Source organism: Puma concolor, chromosome B3 (genome assembly GCF_028749965.1).
Source record: "Puma concolor isolate L17-30 chromosome B3, mPumCon1.1.hap2, whole genome shotgun sequence".
Classification (NCBI taxonomy): domain Eukaryota; kingdom Metazoa; phylum Chordata; class Mammalia; order Carnivora; family Felidae; genus Puma; species Puma concolor.
This window is the reverse complement of record NC_141672.1, coordinates 85741106-85756603: the sequence shown is the minus strand read 5'-3', so window position 1 is coordinate 85756603 and position 15498 is coordinate 85741106. Positions and strand designations below refer to the sequence as shown.

At 39.0% G+C, this 15498-nt stretch overlaps 1 protein-coding gene and 1 pseudogene across 2 annotated transcripts in view; both read left to right on the top strand.

The window, feature by feature from the left end:
- Positions 1-15498, top strand: part of FSIP1 (fibrous sheath interacting protein 1) — a 199896-nt gene that overhangs the window by 41958 nt on the left and 142440 nt on the right. For both annotated transcript variants that reach the window (XM_086710334.1, XM_025919980.2), the window contains exons 6-9: positions 402-500; positions 2841-2965; positions 5695-5805; positions 13046-13204. In XM_086710334.1, coding sequence (XP_086566460.1) covers positions 402-500; positions 2841-2965; positions 5695-5805; positions 13046-13204 — 494 coding nt within the window. The remainder of the gene's footprint in view (positions 1-401; positions 501-2840; positions 2966-5694; positions 5806-13045; positions 13205-15498) is intronic.
- Positions 2988-5684, top strand: LOC147580170 (cytochrome c pseudogene; annotated as a pseudogene).

Here is a 15498-nt window from a genome sequence, read left to right as displayed (position 1 = left end):
TAACCCTATATCTGAAATCTTTACTTTGGGGACCTAAAACAAAAAGAAAAATACAAAGTTACTCAGTGTGCGTATTCTCTATAATATGAATGTTGGGATTTGGATACATTAATTCCAGGGAGTTAAAGCGATATTTTAGCACACACTTGTACATCTTCTTTGCACAGAAGTTCTAGGGAAATGCTTTTTGACTATCTGGATTTTCTCCTGTTCATTTCAATGGCTAAAGTGTACAAAGATAATTATAATTTCTACTTGGAAGTGACATTTTAAGAAATGTATATGTGGAGGGGATTGAGGAATATTGCAGAGAATATTAGATGTAACGTTTAAACAATTGTTCATGTAGACACTTTCCCACTTATTTTGTGTATTGAACAAGTGAGTTTTTAAATCAACAGACCCTTCTTGCTATGAGCATGAAGACACCTTTTTCTCAGTGTTTCACACTCAAGTCCCTCCAGAAGAATATGAAAACCGTAAACAGAATGTCAATCAAGGTATGTTTTAATTTGTGTGATTTTGCATATTGTCACAAGAAATATAGCTATATATAGAAATATTCACAAATGAAATGATTTGATCTGATTTAATCCAGAGGCAGGTGAAAGTGACTGAATGAATCAAGATGAAACAAGATTGGTCATGCATTAATCATTGTTGAAGTTAGTTGTTGAGGGTTTATCATAGCATTCATTCTACTTTTGGATATTTAAAATTTTATATGATAAAGAGTTAAAGAAAAGCTGGCTGCAAGTAATGGAAAACTAACTTAAGCAAAAAAGAAAATTTATGGAAACAATCCTGGAGGTAGACAGCTTTTTTGATTCCCAAAAGCATATTCTGTGGTTAATCATTGAGAGGGAAACTCAGTGCCAGAATTGCAGAGAAGATACCAACTGATCCAGCTTGGGTTAAATGCTTACCACTGGTCCAACCAACTCATCAAACCGAGCAAGGGTTGAGGTTACTATAGAAACATGGAAACTTCTGTTCCTGTTGATCACCACCAGGATGGGGAGAAGAGGACATTTCTAGTGAGACAGTTCTGACCAGGCAGTCCAATGTTTTTACTATAGTTTATTGAAAGTGTATTTTAAAGAAATCATTATAAATGTAGATGTGGATGCATTTAATATGAGTTATCTTAATATTGTATTTTTAAGAGTATATGAAATTTTGACGGAATGAATAGACTTTATATTTCAGCTCAAAAGACTATATACAAGTTGTAATATGGGGAAAAGTTCTGTTTTGTATCTAAGGAGGCCATGCACCAAAAAAGTAACTCGTACTTTAACTATTGGTAGTTAATTAAGAAACATTATTGATTAAAGAAATAAAATCCCAATAATAAAGCCCAGATTTATTTGCCTAGACACTTGTAACTTAAATTTGAGTGAAACTTTTTTCTTACTCAAATTTATTTTTCTTTGAAAAGAATTTAAATCCAGAGATCTTACTCTCTTCCCGGTTCTTTCTAGGTATTGTTATCAAAATATATTCTTTAATTATTAAATTTGTGTTGAATCTTTGATAATTAGCTATAATTATGCCAACTTACTAGCTTCCTTAGTCCTTTTTATTGATGTACCCTCTCTTATTAGGCCCAGATAACTTTTAAGCAAACCTTGTCTGTGTTGAGCTACTGGTTGGTGTTTTTCCCTCTTGGACTTTAATGTGGCCATTTGTCCTGATTTGTAGGGTAGATTCCATTTGTCACTTAAGAAAAGTCTTCCCTATGCCTGTTTTTAGAGCTTTAAAGAAGCTTTCACATGATCTTGCTTTAAATGCTTTGAACATGACGACAGTGAAGAAAGATATTTAGTGAAGGGAATAAGAGTCCATAAGTATTTTTCTCACCCTTGTTTTGAGCACCCAGGGTCAGAAGGTGACTCAGGCCTCTTTTCAAAGGTTGGGAAAAACTGACAAAGTGACATGAGCTGTAAGGCTTTGTGCGGATGGGATGTGGAACATCCAGGACACTTATGCCCAGACCTTGCTTAAAAGACAGGTGTGAACAAACACTTACTGTTCAGAGAGGGTGCTGGCATATTAATAGAATCACAGGATAGATGACTCTAGTCTTTTGGGGAAGTTTTGTTTCATATAAAGACTAAGATAAAATATATTGTATTAATTAATTAATTTCCTCTGAGTATAGGTGGCACACATGTTATGCTAGTTTGAGATGTACCACATAGTGATTTGACAGGTTTATATGTTAATCCACACTCACAAGTGTAGCTCCCTCGGCCACCATGCCACGCTATTATGATGTCATTGACTCGATTCCCTACGCTGTGCCTTTCATCCCTGTGACCCATCCATTCCATAATTGGAAACCTGTATCTGCCACTCCTCTTCACCCGTTTTGCCCATCTCCTACCCACCCCCCCCCCCCCCCCCCCCCCCCCCCCCGCCGGAGACCATCACTTTGCTCTCCATACTATAGGTCTGATTTGGCTTTTTGTTTGTTTGTTTATCCATTTGTTTTGCTTTTTAGATTCCACATATGAGCGAAATCATATGGTATTTGTCTTTCTTGGTCTGACTTATTTCACTTAGCATAATTCCTCTAGGTTCATTTGTGTGGTCGTAAATGGCGAGATCTTACTATTTTTTATGGCTGAGTAATATTCATGTGTGTGAGTGTGTGTATGTATTATATATCTTTTTTACCCATAAGAATAAATCTCCATATGTATATTAGGTTTCTGGATTTGGAGTTTGGAAGTTTTTCTATGTGTGTTATATATTTTAAATGTATGTATAAGGTAAAATTGTAGCATAATGGACAATTATAATTATGAAAACTTTTGAACTTTTTTTAATATTAGATTTTACCTATGATGTGGAAGGAAATGAGTCATTGATCAGAGCAGAAAAGAAACCTTTCTCAAATACAGAAAAGATTAAGCTCAGGGGTAAACACAGCCAGGATTTTATTAAACGAAACATTGAGGTATGTACTTAGAAATTTAGAAACCAGAATATGGGATTAAATGAGTTATGAAAATGAAAATAGTTGTGTTCAGTGTCTTTAAATATATTTTTTTTTGATCATGACACATATGTATGTAATTGAAACAGTCTATATAAATGAAAGAAAAATTTTATGGACCAGTACTTAACTTTACTAGTTTTAATTCCATCCTATCTTATTCTACCTCTTTTAAAAATGCTAGCTGCAACTCAATACGTTTATTTCACTACCCAGAAATGAATCCGGTTCTTGCAATTTGAAAAACATTTATTTAGGTAATAGCGTCAGACAATGCTTCCCAGATTTTAAATTGCATATTAGTAAAATTGGCTTTTGAAAGTAATGAGACTGATGTTATAGCTGGTGCATTTAGCAATTTGCATGGAAAATGCTCCTGGCACAGCTGGAGAGGCCAGTTGGTTGTCTGTCCCCTGACCTCTCCAGCTGAGCCTCCAGGAAGCCTATCACTTGTCACTTGCCTTGATTATTTCAACCTTGATCTTCCAGACCCTACAGCCTGACTTGGTGTCCTCAAGGCAAACTAACCAAGGGAAAAGGGGTTCCCCTATTAGACCAGAATGCTGATTAATTAATTAGGTAAGAAATGTAGGTGCAGTGGGCAGAAGGCTTGTGGCAAACCACTCAGGCAGTCAGGTTACTAGAAAACTGCATTGGTGAGTGTAAAGTTATTCATAAGAGCAGAGAGTTAAATAATTCCTCCCAGTTCAAGCCTGATGCTTCTTCCACAACTGCCACGTCATTTCCAGGTAGACTAGATTTGTGCGTCAATGTGCCACTGCCAGGACTGGCCTCTGGGCCTCTGGTTTTTCTCTTTATGTTCGTCTGATCTGAAGGAAACCTCCAACCCGATCTCTCTGTGCTGGCCCATTTTATGTTGATTTATTTAATTTGCCAAGAGCAGTAGCATTTTCCCCACACCCGGGGTTCTTGCTGACACGGCAGCCCCCCCCCCCCCCCCGCATAGATTTCCCTTTTCCCCTTTTAACAACAGTCGCTGAATCTTTGTTCAAATTTCCTATATGACGCTCTTGAAATGTCAAAGCAATTTCATTTAGGAGACAGCAGGATGTGCAGCTTGCAAGCGGGCACTTCTTTTTGGGTGCGACGAAAGAGTGACTTTACGATAGATGATGTTGCGTAGGGCAAGAAGAACTTTGTTCAGTAGCGTGCCCAGTGCCATACCATGGAAAGGGGAGGGACGCACAAGAATGAGACAAGGGCCCATGGTCTGTTTGGGTGAGAGACAAGTCAGGCCCCCGGAGTTTCTTACACGGATGCCAACAAGAATAAAGACATCACCTGGGGAGAGGAGACACTGATGGAGTAGTTGGAGAATCCCAAGAAGTACATCCCTGGAAGAAAACTGATCTTCGCTGGCTTTAAGAAGACAAAGGGAGAGGACAGACTTGATAGTTTATCTCAAAAAAGCTACTAAGGAGTAATCGTTGGCCACTGCTTATTTATTACAGAACCAAATGTCTCATGACTTCTTTTATGTGTACCATATTTAAATTGATCTCAGACACCAGAATTTGGATCAGGAATGGCTGACAGACTATTCCTTTTGGACAGTCCTGATTTAAGTACGATTGGCTTGTGGTTAAGTGAATCTGATCAGCTTTTTGAACTCGGATAGTAATCCTGGTTCAGAATTACCAGAATTACCAGTGCTGTCCCTGTTTTTCCCCCTTGAAAGATAGGGTTGGAATCGATTGGTAATGTTCAACTTTTCACAGAGATGGTAACTGCCATCTCTAAACCTGTAGGAGATGGGTTTAATACTTAGAATTATATAACTTGTTATCTTTATTTAAATACTGAGGAAATCCCTTTACTCTCCCAACAAACAGCAAGACTCAGCTGGGTTTTAATGTTGTGTTAGTTAGCCTGTAAAAGGCCAGGGCTGAAGCTGGCAACATCCACTTTATCTTTTTGGTCCTAACTGCCGATTTAATTAAAGTTCACGGCATCTAAAATGCTACCTTTTGCTTAATTAAACACATTTTCATGTGGCTTATGTATAATACCAAACAAAGAATATTTAACACTTCTCACGTTTTATAGATGAGCTGTAAGGCCAGATATTTTTAAAATTTAGTGAGACCTGTCACACTATAGTAGCGAACTTTGCTTGCGAATTCTTCACTCAGTCAGACTAAGTTATAATTCAGGATTGTCTTTTAAACAGCCCTTCAATAATGCAACTGTAGAAATACCACATATGTGTGATTGCTAATGGTGCTTTTGCCAGCTCATTAGAAGGATTAAAGTAGAGGACATATGCTATCAGCACACATGTGTAAATTATGTAGTAAGGCTTAAGATAATTAAAAATCACAGATAAAAACAAATAAATAAAAGCAGTTTCAGTCAGTAGATATATGCCACATAGGAAGTGGCAAGATCCTTCCAAATACCTCAGCAGATAAGTTATTACATTGATATATAACGAGAGGTTTGCAAACTTCCCATGTTTTATTGTTTTATATTTTAAATAAAGTGTTGAAATGGCTAACATGAGGGCCTGCTTATAGCTGGAATGTACGTCACAAATGAAAAATGCCTAATCTCACAACTTTTACCTTAATGTGTCTGTACTATAGAAACCTCAGGGCCCACTTTTATTTTCCTGAACATGAATTGCTTTGAATATTTACTTTTTTTTTTTTTATTAATACATTCTATAGTTGGCTAAGGATTCAGGAATGCCAGTGCTTATGATTGACAGAGAGAAGAAAAGGCTGACTGAACTTTTGAAGGACTTAGATGACAAAGATTTGGGGCTGTCCAGTCCTGAGGTACGTAAGCTCTGATATTCAGTGACTTCTACCCTTCTCCTCCTTCTCCTTCTCCTCCTTCTCCTCCTTCTCCTTCTCCTTCTCCTTCTCCTTCTTCTTCTCCTTCTCCTTCTTGTTTTTGTTCTTCTTTTCCTTTTTTTTTTTGTAGTTTCAATTTTTTATTTAAATTCCAGTTAGTTAACATACAGTGTAATATAGTTTCAGGTGTAGAATGTAGTGATTCAGCACTTCCCTACATCACCCAGTGCTCATCACAAGTGCCCTACTTAATCCCCATCACCTGTATAACACCTCCCCCTGACCCCTTCCCTTCCAGCAACCCTCAGTTTGTTCTCTATAGTTAAGAGCCTGTTTTATGGTTTGCCTTCTCTTTCCCCTTTTACGTTCATTTGCTTTGTTTCTTAAATTCCACATATGAATGAAATCATATGGTATTTGTCTTTCTCTGACTGACTTATTCACTTAGCATAATACACTCTAGTTCCATCCACTGCAAGAACGTGCCTGATTTCGTCCGATCTCTGAAGCTAAACAGGGTCTGGCCTGGTTAGTACTTGGATGGGAGACCTCTACGCTTCTTAATTTTTATTTATTTTCTTTATCATGTCACTGACATTAGCACACATTTACAATAAGTTTTTAAATTATGGGACAATGTTCTCTGTCTTTTAAAAAATCGTGTTTGGGGCGCCTGGGTGGCGCAGTCGGTTAAGCGTCCGACTTCAGCCAGGTCACGATCTCGCGGTCCGTGAGTTCGAGCCCCGCGTCGGGCTCTGGGCTGATGGCTCAGAGCCTGGAGCCTGTTTCCGATTCTGTGTCTCCCTCTCTCTCTGCCCCTCCCCCGTTCATGCTATGTCTCTCTCTGTCCCAAAAATAAATAAACGTTGAAAAAAAAATTTAAAAAATCGTGTTTTACAAATTTATTTTCATTAAAATTTTCAGATTTTTTTCTTGGTCAATTCATTACTGACTCTGAAGAGGATTTTTTTATGTTATTATAAGAGTCACTACACATTAGCTCTCACAGTTATAACTGCTACCTGTGATGTAATGGGCTTAGTCATTAATGACATATAAATATGTTTCCCTGTCTCTTTTTATTTTGAATATTTCTTATTATCCCTACACTGGTGTAGTCCTCAGGACTCCTAAAGAGCACCATCATGCTCCTGCCCAGTTAACCTTGAGCATCCAGGTCCCTGAAGAGTCTGGAGGAAGCACAGACTCAGTCCAAGGAGGGGAACAGCCTGCAATCCAGGGTGCAGGTGTGGGTGTTTATAGGGCTTGGGCTGGTCATCTAAGGGGTGCGGTGGCTCAGCGTTTGCACTTGTTTGCATACTAAACTTACAGCAAGATTCTTTACTTCCACAAAGAAATGTATTCTCCTGTGTACCTTGAAGCCCATAGCCCTGTCATCTAGTTCTTCTTTCCCTATGTTTTTGGAGGTGAGGTGTAGTGAGTGCTGCTGGCACCCTGCCCAGATCCCTTTTACCTAGTCCCTTCCGTGCATCCGGCCCCCTGCCCTGTGCCAAAGGTGCATAGCTGCCTTTTTCCATAGAGTATTGCCATGGGCTAGTTGGGGGCTGAACTGCCTAGGATGGCAACCTCTCTCCATCTCCACCCCCTCCCAACTCAAGATGGGATTAGCTCTGTGCTGCAGTTTGTCCCTCAGAGCTTCCCCAGGGGTCAGCTGGGCTTCATCCGACACCACCTCCTTGCCTGGTTTTGTTTCTCTTGTCCTAGCCTGCTTCCATCATCCCCTATCCCTTCTCCTGAGGTGGAGTTCTCCTGGGAGAACTCCAGTCACCCTCTCTCTTCTGAGAGCACTCCCTCAACAAGTCACCTGAACCAGAATCCCTAGCTCAGGTTCTGCATCTAGACCAACCTCAGAGAGGTAGGTGCAGAGGGTAGTTTTGACTCTAGGTCCAAAAACTGCTCAATTGCAGCAATGCCTGTGGCTGGTGGGGGGTGGGGTGTGCCATGTTTCTTCCTAGAAATGATTTAACAAAATTTTTATTATTAATGTTGCCTTTTAAATATTATTTCTGTTAGTATTTATGCCTTGTCCCTCCTTTATTAAATTTTTTTTTAATGTTTATTTATTTTTGAGAGAGAGAGAGAGAGAGACAGAGTAGGAGCAGGGGAGGGGCCGAGAGAGAGAGGGAGACACAGAATCCAAAGCAGGCTTCAGGCTCTGAGCTGTCAGCACAGAACCCGATGCGGGGCTCGAACCCGTGACTGTGAGATCATGACGTGAGCTGATGTCAAAAGCTTAACTGACTGAGCCACCCAGGGGCCCCTTAAACTCTTTTTCTATCATTTACTTCTGTTTTTAGGTAGATTATTTACAAATTATCATACAGCTGGGTTTTTGTTGTTGCTGTTGTGTCCGTAATTGTTTCTCTATCTTTTGTTATTATTTCCTTATTCTTAATCTTTTAATGAGGATATTTAATTTATATGTTTATTATGACCACTGATAATGTTTGGGCCTTTTTTGGACAGTCTATTTGACATTTCATTGATTAGACTTATTTTGTTTTCTTAATTTCTCCCCATTTTCCTCTCATGGTTTGAAAAATTCCTATTTCTTTTTTTTTTGTTTTTAGCAAATTATTGATACATACAATAACTTCTTAAATTCTTTTAATGTTTATTTACTTTTGACAGGGAGAGAGAGAGAGACAGAGCAAGATCAGGGGAGGGGCAAAAAGAGAGGGAGACACAGAATCGGAAGCAGACTCCAGACTCTGAGCTGTCAGCACAGAGCCTGACGTGGGGCTCGAACCCAATGAACCATGAGATCATGACCCGAGCCGAAGTCGGACACTCAACTGACTGAGTGTCCTTCACCGCTCACACTCTGTCTCTTTCTTGCAAGAATAAATAAACATTAAAAAAATTTTTTTAAAAAAGCAAGTAAGGAGTGTATTTTGCTTCAATAACAATTTTGCTCCAGGTGTAAGTAGCTAGTGTCTTTCTTTATTCCTGTTCTGTATTCTTGGTATGGTTTTGTGTTTAGGTTTGCAAGATTGCTGCTATATCTGTAGATAATGTGTCCATTTTCCAGGCAGAAAGAAGAGGGAAGGGGGAAGGGGAAAAGGGACAGTCCTTTGAGGCTTTGCGTTTCATTTGGGAAGGGATGGTGTCCCTGGGACTTCCACCTGCGGCTCATCAGCCAAGATGTGTCATGTAGCCACGTTCATTTCATACATCACTGCAAGTGAGACTGGGGATTCAGGTATCTTACTTTCTTATTCTTATTTTAATAGCAGAGAAAGGCACAGAAAAAGGAAATTGGAAAAGGGGATCAGATCAGTCAGTGTACAAGCATATAGGTGGGGAGAGAACCTCCTCTATCTCTCCTCCAGGTCCAATAATATGTTTCTCATAACCTTCATCTTTTTTTTTTTTGTCATTTTGCTTATATAAGCTCATTTCATAGTTTTCCAAGTTGGGTTTCAACCACGTCTATTCTGCTATTTAGCTATGTAGCCCTCTTTTGAGATTGTTGTTATTTTTACAGTTTTTTTGTTTTGTAAACTAATATTTGCTGAGAGTTTTTTCTGTGCATCATCTGAGGGGAAAGGTGGCGTCTTATTATCTGGTGTCAGGGATAGACATTTTATGCAGCAATTTTATAAAACCAGATAGATTGTGGCACATGTTGAAGCAGATTCAGAGGAAGAAGTTAGGAAGTGTGGCAGGAAGAATTTAGGAACACTTTGAGGAAGGGATCCATCTACGATATTCTTAAACCATACCAAACTTCTTGCCCTTCCTCAGATTTGCTGTATCTTTGACACTGTGTGTCCTTTTCTCTGTTCCCCCATCTCTGATAAGCCGATGCACCTGAAAGATGATGACTAGGGTGATAATTATGTTTTAATTCTCCAGAACTCTTGCCCTTGGGTGGTTCTTTATAGTGGCATGTTTAATTGTGTTGGTGAGATATTCTCTTGAATCTCTCTAGGATACTTAAAATTTTTAAAAGATTTCCTTCTGTATTAGGAATTTATCCTTGCAATGAATGGCACAAAACCAAATGTCTCTACTGCCAAAATGGGTTTTACATCATATCTCAAATTACTCATATCTAAATCAGTATTGAATGTGTGAGTTCAGTTGTAGATCCTTGGTTACAAACCTGAGCCCCTCGCTGTAAAGGAAGGTGGTTAAGAGCATTTTCTGGGTTCTGTCTTAGGGAGGTAAGACTTCTAAAAGCTTGAAATTTCCCACACCTAGCAAGGGTGTCTAGAAAGTGCTAGATGGAAAAACATGATGCCATCTACTACATATTACATATAATTTCCCTCTGTAACAGCATAGTGCATGAAACATTTACATTTCTGTTGAATTTAATCTGACATCCTTTTTATTCCCAGTGTCATTAAAAAAGAATTCCATTCAAACAAGAATTTAAAATTTATTGACCAATGTTTAGTCATTGGTTCCATAGTTTTATTTTTTTGTGACTCCCTATTATTTCTCACTTAGATCGTACAGTATTTGTATCCCTTTTATTTAGGAAGAATTAACTGAAGTTTCTTATTTGTGACCAATTAAGTAATATATTTTCTTATAATTATGTATAGCTTTCATATCCCAACTTATAAGTGTATTTAAAATGTTTATTACTGTATCATATCCTTGTATGGATAGACTACAATCTATTCACTTTTCCCTATTTTTAGACATTTGGGACTTTTGCAATTGTTCTTTATTGTAAATGACATGCCAAAAAACATTTGAGTCCATGTTCTGGGTTGCGAGGGACAGAGATGGACTTCGTTGAAAAAAAAAAAAAAGGAATAAATGTATTGGGAAACTTGGATAGCCCACAGACTCGGTGGGAAGTTTGGAGAAACACATCTCTAACCCGGGCAGATATCAAGGTACCCAGAAACATGGCTTCAGAAACTCCTTGGAAACAGGCTGGTTAGGAGCTGCCTCACAGCCATGAGACACCCCTGCTAGATGATCACCATTGCCACCCTCACTGCTATCAACACTGGGTCCTCCAGGTCACTGCTGTCACCATCAATCACTGCCTCACTTCCCCTGTATCTTTGCATCTCTGTCTCTCTCCCTCGGGAGTCCAAGTCCAGGGCATTCGCTTCTGGTCGGCTGATTCTAGGTCATTTGCTTGTCTTCTTGATGCCAGTGGGTGAGGAGAAGGGGTGTCTGATGAGGCTTTGTCTCCTACCAAGTCTCATGCAGTGTTTGGTTTCACCGAAACAGGAAGGGACATTGGATGCTGGGGTCAGGGGGAGACATGTAATTCTTTCTGCATAAGTTTCTGCATGTATCTCTTCTGATTACTGCCTAGGGATTGGTTCCTGGTATTAGAGTCATGAAACCAAAGTGTATGAAATTTTTTTTTTTTTTAATTTTTTTTTTTCAACATTTATTTATTTTTGGGACAGAGAGAGACAGAACATGAACGGGGGAGGGGCAGAGAGAGAGGGAGACACAGAATCGGAAACAGGCTCCAGGCTCCGAGCCATCAGCCCAGAGCCTGACGCGGGGCTCGAACTCACGGACCGCGAGATCGTGACCTGGCTGAAGTCGGACGCTTAACCGACTGCGCCACCCAGGCGCCCCAAAGTGTATGAAATTCTTAACCTTCCTTACCCTCCACTTGCCCCTTTATTCCTAGTGTTTTCATGATTTTTCTGTCCTTGTATTACATGTTTCTCTGTGTGGTCTCACCCATTCCCATGGTTCAACAGTTTGAACCACTATAGATAGGTGGGTGAGTCTAAAATATTTATATACAATCTACGTCTCTATTTTGATATATTTAACTACCTAACATAATCTGTGGATATCCTAGGGACATCTGTAAATATCAGAAGGTCTCAAACAGAATTCACCATTTTCTTCCTCAAACCTATTATGTCTCCTGTATTCCCTAGCTTGGTCAATAGGACCACTATACCCCTAGTTCTGAAAATCCAGAATTTGGTTTTTATCTTTGATCCTTACTCCTCCTTCCACGCTTCCATCAAATTATCTCCAGATTCAGGGGCGCCTGGGTGGCGCAGTCGGTTAAGCGTCTGACTTCAGCCAGGTCACGATCTCGCGGTCCGTGAGTTCGAGCCCCGCGTCAGGCTCTGGGCTGATGGCTCAGAGCCTGGAGCCTGTTTCCGATTCTGTGTCTCCCTCTCTCTCTGCCCCTCCCCCGTTCATGCTCTGTCTCTCTCTGTCCCAAAAATAAATAAAAAACGTTGAAAAAAAAAAAAATTAAAAAAAAAAAAAATTATCTCCAGATTCTGTAATTTCTACTTTGTAAGTATCTCTGGAATCTGCTCTATGTTCTGTATTCCCAGGAGATATTCCTTTTGTTCCACATTATGGCTTTTGCTTCTTAACTGGGTTTTCTGTTTCCAGTCTTGCCCGTGCAAGTTCCAGTTTTAAAATGCATAGCCAGCCATGTTGTTTCCTTGATTAAGATGTGATTAAGATTGATTATCTCCTCCAGGAAGCCTTCTCCAACCACTTTGTCTCTCTTGCTCCTTCATGTCCATAAAGGTTAGTTGACCCTCACTGGTCCCCATGGCGCCTTGGCTTACCAGCACTCTTCATACCTTGTTAAAATCTTTGCTACCAGAAGACTGAGAACTCCCTAAGGGCAGAGCTTGTGAGATTCCTACTGAATCACCAGTGCCCAGTGCAGTGTCTATGTTCAGTGGGCATTGAGCACAAGATGTTTGAGTGAATGTTATGAGTGGGTTTTAACCCATTATGACATAAATATTAGTTGAATAAGGAGTTAGATGATAAATAGGCTCGTGAAACCCAAACAACTGCATTTATAGACCCTATGTTACTTTTCAGGGACAAATCTTGAAAATACCATGTCGATTATAGGGTAAACATGATTTATTCCTATTTAACATATCACAGACTACTTTTTCAAAATGGAGAAATGAGAATGTTATAAGAACCAGACTGCAAGGCCAAGAGATTTATTCCACAGGGGAAAAAAAAAAACCCACACAATGTAGAATATACTTTATACAGATTTGGCAGATAATGAAACAATAAACTACTAATTTTTTTCTTTCACTATCCCAATGTTAATTTTGTGGGTTTTTTTGTAATGTGTGTGTTTGTGTGTGTGTGTGTGTTTGTGTATGTGTGTGTGAAGTCCTGAGCATTGATGTAGCAGTCTGAAAGGGATATTTTGGAAAAAGTGTAGCATGGGAATGACCCGGTGACTCTTGTTTCCTTTTAGGGCGATCAGTCTGGCTGGCTGGTCCCAGGAGAAGGATACACATTTGCAGTCACCCAGCACCAGCAGCTTGCCGAAATCGACACAAAGCTCCGGGAACTTTCTGCAGCCTCACCAACAACTTCCGACTTTTCTCCAAGACATGGAAACCACAGCGATCAGGTAGATTTAATTTAAGGATACACAGACTATTCAGGTTCGTGTGTTAAAGCTAGTTCACATAATCTGACAATTTGCTTGTTAACTAAAGAGGTTTCTTCCCAGTTGTTTTTTTCACAACTCCGAGTGCAATGATAGTAATTTCCGTAAGCGCGTGCGTTGTGCGTGTTTTCCTTTGGTGACTTCCCTTTCTCTTCATTTTTCTTTCAGTTGATAATTTACTGGGAAGGGTCACTTAGGAAGTATTTGTTTTACTGTTATTACATCTTTATGATTTAAGCTAATTCTCGATCACGATGAGGAGACAGGATAGGGAAGAAAATCAGTAAAGCACTCATTCATCCTCTATTTCTCTTAATTCCTCTGGTTCAAAGTATCAGCAATGGCAGCCGTTTGTCCCTGATGCTGCCATATTCTTCCAGCTCTTTGAGTTTCACATCAAGCAGTGAAGCTCTCACCATGCTGATGACTTCTCTCCTGTGAGGATTTTGAAAGGAACATGTTTCCTCCCTGGAGAGTTTCTGAAATACTCTTTTACAGTTTTCTGTTTAGAAAAACAGAAGAGTAATGGCAGCTTTGTAAAAAGAAAATACTTTTTTTTCACCCCCATATCTCAGTACTTCGTGGGATCTGGTTCAGGATTGGGTGGTAGTTTTCACCTAAACAGAAAATGGCCAGCCTTTTGTTATTCCGTTAACCCTCTACCAGTTTTGTAGACATTTCACCGAATCGTTTTCTGTACAGTCTTAGATGCATGTGATTTTTTTTGTTCCTAAAAAAGGTTTAAAAATAAATATTCTATAGGTAATAATTCTGCTTTATATTGAGTCTTTAAGCCATCAACTGAAGGTTGGGGTTCTGGCTTTGGGCCAGTTGAAACTGCTTCAAAGGGAAAGAGGAGTGTTAAGATATTGCGAAGAATATCTTCGCGCTTGGTCACTGGCAAAACCTTTATGGAGCCATCTTGGCTTCCTTAGGTCATGTTGGCAAGGCCTGGGCACAGCTGCTTCTGAGCCCTTTACACAGCAAGAGTGGTGGTAGCAGAAACCACTCGTTTCTGGATTGGGGTAAAAGCGGAAAACAGAGCATTGGAATCTCTGTCCCTACTCAAATGCACCCCAGGACTTTGACCTTAGTTGCACTGCTGGTTTATTTAAGTTACTAGGTGCCATTTCCCAAAGGGAGGAAGCCAAGAGGTGGAAATAAAATTGTTCCGGGATACTCTTTGTTCTTTTTGCGTTACACCTGATTTTTTTTTGTTATTATGTTGTTGGATTTTAAGAGTATCTGAGATCTCAAAGCTGAATAGTGATTCTAAAGACAGAAAATACCTTTTTAATGGTGATCAAACGTCATTCTTTAAAGAGAGACTGAGAATTCAGAAATCTGTTTAGCCTTTAGGATTTCAATAAAGCGACTATGGTGAGATTCTGTCATCATCATTTAAATCATACTTTCAGAATTCACATTTATAGTTCAGATAAAATTTTTTTTTTTTAATACTAAAAGGGAAAACCAGTATGTTACTTAGTTGTCACGTACTGAGATAATATATTTTTATGTGAGACAACATAGTTTTAGTGAGAAAAGAGAAAACCGCATTTTGAGATTCCCATTGGATGCAGAAACAGAAATGTAACATCGTATTTGATGAAAAGAAATAATTAATGCCTCTTGAATGCAAAAAAAAAAAAAAAACTCTTTAAATCTTTTGTTCAATTTCTTCTTGGCGTTTTCTCATTTCTAACTAAAGCCAGCACTGCACATTGAATTTTCAAGCCAGAAATGCTAACATGGCAAATTATTTTGCAGATATTATTTTTGGATTGGAATTCTTTTTGGATAAATACACTGAAAAGTATCTTGGTTAAACCTTGTGTATCTGTGCAGTTGATGAATGGGCTCCAATCTGTTGCTGAACCACAAATATTCATAGCACATATTCATATTATTTTTATTTTTAACCCTTCTGCAAACCATTAACTCATCAGTAATTTTTCTTCATGCTCCTTATGAAAGAATGTCTTTTAAGTAGAATGTGAATTCTGGTTTTCAGCAATTGATTCAACAATATTAATCAAGTGCTTACTGGGTAGGAATTGTAGGGTGCTGAAAGACAAGTCAGGCCAGTGTAGAACTATGGAGTCAAAAAGCCTCACTTTGAGTTCTGGTTTGAGTTCACTTCCACATACTGGTTCTGAGGACTTGGGCATTAATTAGAAGCACCCTGAACCCTAGTTTCTCTATTTATAAAATAGTAATAATATTCTTTTAAAAAAAAAAGGTTTTTTTAACGT